The following is a 10,545-nucleotide window of genomic DNA, read 5'->3' as shown; positions in this document are numbered from 1 at the left end:
TATTACGTATATATTTATATATATATATATATATATATATTATATTATATATCAATTATATTTTAAGAAATATACAATACTAACAAAATACATAAATTTTGAAAAATTTTGAAAATTGACTTCCTGTCGTAGCAAAATTTCATTTATTCAAACAAATGAAGAAGCAAGATATATTTCAAGATGTCTTAAAATATTTTAAATATATAGTTCTGCCTTGAAATATACATAAATTCAGTCGTATGACTCGAACCGCCAGAGAGAGACACGCGCATGGAAAATTAACAGTAAAGAACAATTACATATTTGTAAAACATGATTTTTTTTATAAGCTCACATACGTTTTACTTCCTAATCTTTTTCTTATAGACATATATGTGCATACAAGCATACAACAATGAAAATCAAACACTCTCGCATACACTCGCACATACACATATACACAAAAATATTCTCTCTGTTGCTGGGAGAAATATTGTGATGCTTGAATTAATATTTCGAAAAGTAGGCAGAGTACGTCGACAAATTACTAGACAGACGGTATAAGAGTATAATGTTAAGTGGTAGTATCGATGAGAGAGAAATTTTAATTTAATCACAATATATTATTAAAATTTCCTTATTGAAATTGATCTATACGTGCCGAACACGAACAGCCTTATTTTTTCGTTTCTTTTCTATATGTACATGATATATTATTCGTAAGAAAACGAAAGACCCTTCGGAAAGATCCTTTTCAAACATTCCGTCCCCTCTAAAAACTGAACGAATTTTGAATGACACTCAAAATAAGTACACCATACGAGTTGTGAAGCTGAAACCAGCTCGTTCGCAAAGATATCGTGACTGGCCCATTAACACCAACAATTAGATAGGTGCACTACTGAAATGCGCGAATCGAATGACATAATGAAAAATTATCGAAAAATAGAGGAAATATGACGACAACTTTCCCAGTGAAAAATCGTCTTGTACCATTATCTTTTTCCAATATCGCACTACTATAACTTTATGATATCCATTTATCATTGATAATGCATATGTAAAAAAAATGAATACGGAAAGTGATACATAAGAAGTCCCATCGATTTCGTATCACGAAATCGAAATACTCGACTTGTATGTAACAATCGATACCGATGTAAAATTGCAAAAAATTTATCGCGCTCGGAAGACCTAATGAAAAAATGCCTTAAAAAAGCGATACTTTCATTTTTAGATCAAAAGGTCTCAACGTTCTACAAATAAACTTCTCGACTCAATTAAATGAATTAACGACAATTTGATGAAACGTCAGTGGATCATTAATCAAATGATGGAATCGAGAAAATCACTCAAAGAATGCAGAGATTTTTTGATTATCATTACGATTGCATACGCGATTGCCACGAGCTTGGCACCGTGACCAGTGTAAAATATGAGTTTATGACAATGTTTACATGTATCTATGAATTATCGAGGTACCGTCTGTTGGACAAGGTAATTTCTTAGATTTAAATCCCCATTATACGCAACATTTAGTGCATCCTATGGCGGAACATCACGAGGCATACATCCTATTAATTTCATGTTGATAACGTTCCTGAACCGCTTTCCTCTTGAGTTTGAACGCCGCAGTGACCAGACCCATATCGGGTGACCATTGTTCTGCACACAATTTCACCGCACCGGGTATTTCAAACCTTTGGAGCTTACCTATAAACGATAAAGGTTGAATAATAATAAATTTATCGATTGACGATAACAAAATTAAAAATAATAAAGAATATACAGAAACATACATTTCCTTGCTTGCTCAACAAGTTCTTGAAGTACCGCTTTCTCGATCTGTGGACTGTTACAGAGTTCCTCGAGATTCTTTCCAATTATGCCTAGATTATTAGCAATTTCTTCTAAATAATGCTGATTAGGTACAACCAATGCCACTGTGTACGCTTTATTCGCATCGCCATAGACGCATATGTTTTCTACGACAGGACAAGTCTTTAACTCGGCCTCAACTTTACCCAAAGAAACGTACTCGCCGAGTTGTAATTTAACCAAGTCCTTCTTTCGATCTACGTAAATAAACATCATCAAAAATATCGAAAATGAATATTATTATATATTTCTCTTTAAGAACAAAAAGTTATTAAAGATATTAAAGATGTAACTTTTGGGACGTACCAATAATTTTGATAGAACCATCTGCATGAAATTCGCCGATATCACCTGTTCGGAACCATTGTCTGCCATCCTCTTGGAAGAAATCTTCCTTCGTTTTATCCGGCAATTTGTAGTAACCCGCAGAAACTATGTCTCCACCGATCACGATTTCTCCTCTGGGATGTGGATGATCTTTGACTCGATAACCAGCTTCTTCCCAATTCTCTAACCGGATATCGCAAACCGTAGTAGGTGCTCCAACTCTTCCGGTAGTTCTATCATACGCTAAAAGAAAAATATACGTGACAACAGGAACATCGAATAAACATTCCGGTTCAAAAATACATACTGTCCATAACGGTTGCGCAAGAAGTCGTTTCTGTGAGTCCATATCCTTGAATTACGGTGACGCATAGGCAAAGTTTCACTTGATTATGAGTATCCGGACTGAGCGGAGCGCCTCCAGAGAGCACAAGTCTAACACGACCGCCTAGTACTTGCTTCGCGGCTCCAAAGATGTACTTGTCGAAAAGAGGCGTTTCATAGCCTCGTTTCGTCCACTTTAATTTGTATTCATATGCAAAATTAAAAATAGCTTGTCTAAATGGACCAGATTTCTTCACTTTTTCGTTTATTCCTTTGGAAATTCGATCGAGAATAAGCTGAAACAATTTTATATTTGTATATCAGTACTATCTAAAAAATCGTATTAAAATTAGAAACAAAATTTGATAATTTGTTTTAAAAAAGATATTGATGTATTTTTTCATTTATTAAATATTTTTTTTATTTGTAAACTTAAAGACTTAAGATGCTCTGAATAAAACTTAGTGATTAGTAGATAAACAATTTTCTTTTTAGATAAAAAAATTAATAATAATTAATAAGAAATTGAATGATTTGCAAAGATTTGAAACTCACCGGTACTGCAGTTAAGCAAGTTGGATGTAAGACGGAAGCATCACCCTTCGATCCTCTCTGAATCTTACTACTCGAATCAATCAGTGTAAGCGGTGAGCTATAACCAATGGGCACTCCGGTTAAAAGACACACACTTTCGGCCAGTAGTTCGAAGACATGGGCCAATGGCAAGAAACCGAGAAAAATGTCGTCTGATCTAATCTTTACAGCATCGGAAAATGCTTTTAGAGTGCTAATGATATTGTTGTGAGAGAGAAGGACGCCTTTCGGCACTCCCGTCGAACCAGACGTATACATGATTATAGCGGTATCATCATTCTTTGGTGAATTAGCACTCGCACTTGATTTATTGCCCATTTCGATAACATCGGCGAAGGGTAACAATTGCACTCCATCCTGAAACAAATAATAAAGAATACTTAAATAAAAAAAAAAAAACAAGAAAGTAAAGACTATTAATCATAAGTGGCAGTATTGACATCAACCATTACGTAATAACATGACAGTCAATCATAGTCAATGCCACAGCTATTAGGCAAAATAAATTTTTAAAAGAAAAATAATATTAATAGATACATACGGCGCGCATAACCAATTATTTAAATTAATTTTCGCTAACGAATAACGAATGAATAATGAATGAATATTCCATTAATTATAATTATATACAATCATAAAAAAAAGTCTGAATAAAGATTATGTATACTCTTGCGATTTAATCTAAAAAGTCTAAAGTCATCTAAATGCATCTTAATTCATATTAAAAATTAATATTCAATATTTAAATTAAAATATACCTTGTAACCTTTGGTGCTAGTCGGTTTGAGTTGATCTTCCATATAGATAATTTTCTTGACTTCCGGTACCATGTCTAGCAGACGCTTGAATTTTGGCAGAAGTTCATGGCTAGTAATGACAGTATCTACTTCGGTTTCGTTGATACCATGAGCAATAGCTTCATCGCCTAAAGTCGCGTATATCGTTACCACGGTAAAATTCTGTTTGAAACATCCATGTACCGCTATCATCCATTCCGCTCTCGTCTCGGCGAAGATAACAATATTATTACGTGGCTTCATACCGAGTTCTACTAAACCTCGGCCGAAGGAAGAGGCCAACTTTTCGACTTCGCTAAATGACTTCCATTTGTACTCTCCCATTTTATACTGGAAAATAGATAGAATTTCACAATACAAAATTAGTTTTGTATCTCTTCGATATTTATATTAAGTAAAGAGAGCATATAGACATGTTGAGATTCATCCTAAAAATTCTTCTCTTTCTATAATTTTCTTTTTACTTTTATTTTTTAATATAAAAAAATGACAATTTTCACATTATGAAATATTAAAGGATTTATATTTAAATGTCTGAGACATATTACCTTTTTGAAGATTCTGCCATTAGGTTGAGGCTCATCTTCCTCTGCTAAGATTTGTCTGGTACCAAGGCACTTCTTATTGCCGTACATTTTGACAACGCAAAGAAGTATCTTTTCCAGAGTATCAACTTTTTCACGTTCAAGCATGATGTGCATCGATTTAGGAGAATCGACGCCTCTGTAAGTGATCTGGTTATCATCTTTGGAGATTGGACGGGCCTTGATCCTCCTGGAAGCCTTACGCTTCTCCCATGGTCGCTGAAGTATGAGATACACGGGGAAGGTCAGCAAGTCGTACACGTACGACAGAGCCTTGATCGCGTGGATCGCGCCATAGATCCAGAAACCTTCCATTTCCCTGTTAAATAAAGAAATCACTCAATATTCGTATTTAGACATCAACGTTAATAAAAAACACTATTCCTGTTTCTCTTCTCTTGTGAAATTTGAAAAAAGATTTGCAAAAAGATTATAACGAGTGCAAAACTCGAAGTAAATAAATTTAGATTTATTTTCATATCCCTTCAAAAGAAAAAAGATTATTGTAATTGTATAATTTATACATTTATATAATTCGATCATTGTACTTTAATTCTTGTAGAAAGATACAATCTTGAATATTATTAGTTATCTATATATTCCCGCGACAGTGTCTTATCGGATACTACAATATCTCATTCTGCTTATCGTAGCAAGCGAATTATCTACTCGAGTAAGCAGTTTTCAAGCGTGAGAGTAAAGGCTATCAGTCGAAATCATGCGTCTTACAAACAATTTGAATTAATAACGATCAAAAACTATATAAACAATCTCGTATATAAACAATCGATAATATGTAATCACCAGGATTAATTCTTTCATGGACTTTGACGAATTAGCGCCATTTATCTATTTTATAGCGTGGTCACAGATATTGTAACATAACACTTATCATGCTACGTGCGTAGAAAAAAAAAGAAGCATTCTTACAGACACGACATCTATTTAAGATCGATAAGTGATATGATAACAAGCTATTGAAGCAATAGGATACAAATTCAATCATATACATCTATAGTATGCATCAACAATTATAAGAATGTAATTGTATTCCCGAAGCGAAGAACTAGAAAGACATCATCATTTAATTAGTTTGCCTTTTCTAGCATCACATGGAGGGTACCAGAATATCACAGTCGCTTGTCAAACCTAAATAATAAAAAATATAGTATTTCTTGTACAATAAAAATGTAAAAGTTGCTTAATTACATCTCCTTTAATGCCTTGTGCGACATATATATTGGCTATTGATTTTCAGTCTGTTAATAAAATTTCGTTGGCGATATTTTTTTACGATAAGATATGTTTAAGTATTAATCTTACTTAAATATTTAAAAAAGATTGTGTTGTCTGTTGCAAGAAAGAATTAGTGAACTTAGAACTATAGGAAACATTTTACTTTTTTTTATTTTAATTTATCAAACAATTTATGTAGCTACGAAAGATTCATATTAATACTGCATAAAAGAGTGATCATTTTATGAAATATTACTTATATAAATAAGTGGTCGTGTTCAGCAAAATATTTATCTTGTAACCATTGGAAATTTTTTTCGCACTGAATTACACTTTTAAATCTATAAAAATAGTTCTATCTCAAATAAAGAAAAATTTCCAATAGTTGCAAAATACTTTCTACTGAAAACGCGGCCAAAAATAGATCTACCTATATCCATGAGAAAGAGACATAAATCCAAAAAGTTAATTTCAAGTCCATTTCGATCACATGTTTCGCGAAGTCAAGTTCAATTCTGATAAAATATCAATCTGCGGACGAAGTCAATTTAGATCAGTGGACTTGCATCTCCGTTCTTTTTTATTCTATTATTGATTGCGTCATATCATATTCACGATACTTTTTATTCTACTATTGATTGCGCCTCTATAATTCACGTTATACCGACCATTCCTGATCTTTATTATGCGACGCACTTATGCCACCTCTTTCTCCTTAGGTATAGTTAGATCAATAGTTACTTTCTCATTTCACACTACAATATTGTTATTAATCAAGTTTCTAATTTTGCTTAATATTGATCGTGCGTATAGCAGTCAGACGGTATCAGCATAACGCAGCGCACTTGATACTATATACGAGAAGCAAACACGAGTTATGTCACGTTCCTGCGATTTAACTTAAAATAACAAGCAGGTCTGACGCAAACTTTGATTGACATTACGTTAGTTTGTAAAACTACAGTTTTTTCGCTATTAAATTAAACACTGATAAGATAATGTATTTCGAAAATTAGTTAATTCGTTCCTTATTATATATCATATATAATGACACTGTGTTTTATCATTAATTTTTTACTTCGATGTTGTTGATTTATGATATGGTAATCTGAAATGCTAATTATAATTATGTATTTTCATATATCTCATTATTATTAATATATGTATAATATAAAATATAATGTAAATATAATGTAAATATAAATGCAATTAATTGATGTTCAAAGTTCATATTTGAGTTTTATAATAAATATTAAACGCATTGCAAAAGAAATAAAAAATATTACTACATGATCTAAGAGTAACTAAAATATACTAATTAGCTCATCTATCTAGTTTCACATATACCAATTAGCAAATAAACGCACTTATTATCATCGTGAAAGCATTAAAAAATAAAATATGGAATACAAGATATATAACGAAATAAAATATACATGACGATATGGAACACTTGAAATTAAATTTACATTAAGAGTTGTATAAGAAAAATAGCACTTTCGTAATTGTATAATTTACAAGTCTATAAGTAGAAAGAAAATGGGGAAATAGAGCAAAGATATTGACGTCTAAAGCTAGTCTTTAAATCATTTTTTTAAAATTTTATAGAAATCTGTATGTATAATCGATACAGGAACAATTATAGATTTCTTCAATTAAAGAAAGTAAGAAATAGGTTTTAAAAAATAGCAATCGCTTTAAAAATAAAATCTCATCAAAGATGAGATTAGAGTACGTTAAAATTGAAATTAAATCATAAATGTAGCCTTATTTTTGCGATTAACTGCAATTTTCATTTATTATATCTCATGTCTCGCATATTTTAATTTAAAAATGGGAGAAAAAACATTAACTGCTTTACAATTTATGATTTTATGATAAAATCGATGATTCCGTGGGACATCCTGCATGATAGTGGAAGATCAAAGTGTTGCAGAAAAAGACGCCGAGAGAACCCGTAATCGAGATTTCAATATCGTTACGGACTTTGAACGTCGCAAGTTCACATTGCACGCAGCGAGCGAATGGATGGAGCCAACCAGTCTCTCGAGTCTTATCTGCGGTCGAGTATGGGTCCAAAGGGTCTCATGCGTAAGGCGGAAGTTGAAGGGGGACGAAGGGGGCCAACTGTGCGGTAACAGGCGTCTCACGGTCAAATGCCGGAGTACATCGTCCGCTGAAGATCTCGAGATCTCGCTGTTTATTTTCTTTTCTAACGATTTGTCGCAAATTCCCGCGAGTCGAATAAAAACTTTTCTCTCGGGATCGCGAGAAAGTCTTGCAAAACGAATACAGTATCAGTTTGGATTACGTTGTATTTTTTTATTTTCCTTGCAATGCGTCTAATGAACATTCGAAAATATTATGTCCACAGAATATTGAATTTTGTTTATAAATATTTTGAAACAAAAATTTTGTATTAAAAAAAACTGAATTATTAACTTTTAAAGAAATATTTATATATAGAAACAATATGACATAAGAATACAGAAACAACAATAAAAAATAAAATAAACTTATATCATGGCCCTTTACTCAGATGAGAAATCGATATACTACGAAATATATTTTCTTCTCTCATCTGCATTAAGAGATAATAAGTTATATTTTTATTCCACATTGCTTTCGACATTCGAGTAGAAAAGTTCCGGCATCATTTATGCATAATATTAAAATAGCGATATCTTACTACCGATCTACAATCAAACTTACAATCAAATACGATCTCCAATCATATACTCATTAAAAATTGAAACAAAGAAGAGAGTCAGTTCATTAAATATTTTCGTATCTTGTCTTTCTCCTTGAACATAAATCGATGCAGGTTAAATCTATATCTTGTAATGTATTTAATAATTTAATGATCAACAAACTTCAAGATTTTCTGATAAACTAATATAATTATCCAGAATACAAAATTTATAAAAAAAAGTTATCATAAAGTTATCATAAAGTCTACAAGCTATACAGGAAGCTATCGTAAATAAAGTCTACAATCTACGTTTGATAGGAAATGATTAAATTTTAATCCAAATCCACATATATCTTATAATTTACTTAATTATTTAATAATTAAGCATTTACTTAATTATTTAACAATTAACATACTTCTATATATTTTTTGTTAAACTAATACATATAATTATGCAAAATTTATACAAAAATATAGATAATCTACAAATTACGAGAGAAATTACTAAGAAAGTATCATAGATAAAAGCTACACAGAAATGCTTAGATTTCAATCCAACGATATAGTCACGTTGAAACTTATGTGTATTCAAGCGTTGGTTATTATGGAAAAATTTTTATAAAAAACTCATACAATATTTTTCCAATGAGGATCGACCTTGTAACAATACCGATTGTTCAAATTCTTCGCTATCGTTTTTGTATCTAATTATTTGATCTGATTATTTCTCTAACAAGAAAAAGAAAAGATATACTTACGGAATATACGTTCTGTTCGATGCTAAACAATGATAATGTGATTCTAAATTTAATTTATGTAACATATTCTACATTTACTAATTTGAACGAGAGATTAGAATCACATGATCACTTTTTATTTTAAATTTTAGATAAAACATTACGATATATTGTTGTATCATATCTAACTATAATTTATATATTTCATGCCGACAACATTGAGAACAAAATCGTCATGCTAAGAACAAAAGACAGATAAATCAAAGCGATAGAAATAGATAAAATAATAACAATAATTTTAATTAGCAGTTTAATTAGCATCTACGTTGCGAAGTACTCTACGGAATTTTCCGGCGAAGAAAATTAAAAATAGTGATAAAAATATCATCATATGAGAAAATTGCAGATATATAAATAATAAGGAAAAAAAATATGACTACATATAATAATATGTGATTGTTAAATTGTAACATATAGAAGGGGATCATAAAGAAAGAAACGTGCTTTGAGCATTATGGCAAAACAAAATTAATAAAAGAACTCATCGTTTTAGGAAGTCCTACGAGCCAAGAGACCCACAGCACGTTTAATTTAACATCGTGGGCTATTCGCATCCGAGGGCGTAGAGAGTCGTAATAGTATAAGCAGAAATAGAAAATACAGCAGAGAGCTCATGCAGCGTATGCAACGAACAATGCGCGATGCATAGCGGTGCAGGCTCCATATGTCTACGAGCTACGCAGTGGCATATACCATGCGTTTACACTACGACTCACTGTTTATCGTCCACGATCATGGTGGCGGTTCTCTATCCGGTCGCTCTTACTCTTCCAAGATCAACACTTCACCCGGCGAGGTGCTTCTCTGTGCGCGATGCGGATTAATCGACACTGCAAGAAAAACCATTCCCAAAGTCGACAAGAGTTAGTGAGATCTGCGAGGTGCATGCGGTGCATTCAAGTACGCTCTTCGTCGCCGAAATGATCCTCGACTCGGTGGAGGTAGGAACTCTCGAAGGCTCAAAATCGGCTCTTTGACTGATATCAGTCAAGAAGACTTCTTGATCGTTCTCTCGATCTTAATACGACTATCGTCGTCGAATATCAGCTAAAGATGCTCAAATAAGAAATTAGACATTGTTTAAGCTGCCTTTGCTAAAAATTTATAATTTATAACGCACTTAACGTGCACTATAGATTTTCAATTCTGGCAGTGAATATCGAAACGTAGCTTTAGATTGGTATTTACAATCGTACCTTAAGATGTCATGAATTAATCAGAGTATTAGTAGTCTTAAGACATTATTTTTAAGACGATCTTAAAATGAAAATGGACTGTATGAATACCGGCTTCAGACAATTTTTAACTGGTCTCATTTTCAGGATAGTGCTTAAGAT

General features: G+C 32.2%; 1 protein-coding gene across 1 annotated transcript; it reads right to left on the bottom strand.

Moving 5' to 3' along the window:
- Window positions 1-1,537: 1,537 nt before the first annotated feature.
- LOC105618276 (long-chain-fatty-acid--CoA ligase 4) lies at window positions 1,538-9,944 on the bottom strand. The gene is made up of 8 exons (XM_012199816.1): window positions 9,925-9,944; window positions 4,448-4,802; window positions 3,861-4,229; window positions 3,064-3,459; window positions 2,492-2,804; window positions 2,164-2,427; window positions 1,779-2,054; window positions 1,538-1,692 (listed from the first exon to the last, which is right to left on the bottom strand). The coding sequence occupies exons 1-8, from the start codon at window positions 9,942-9,944 to the stop codon at window positions 1,538-1,540; spliced, it is 2,148 nt and encodes a 715-aa protein (XP_012055206.1).
- Window positions 9,945-10,545: the final 601 nt, after the last annotated feature.

The sequence above is a fragment of the Atta cephalotes genome (assembly GCF_000143395.1).
Source record: "Atta cephalotes unplaced genomic scaffold scaffold00016, whole genome shotgun sequence".
NCBI classification, from domain to species: domain Eukaryota; kingdom Metazoa; phylum Arthropoda; class Insecta; order Hymenoptera; family Formicidae; genus Atta; species Atta cephalotes.
The sequence above is the reverse complement of the archived record's forward strand: the minus strand, read 5'-3'. Positions and strand labels throughout refer to the sequence as shown.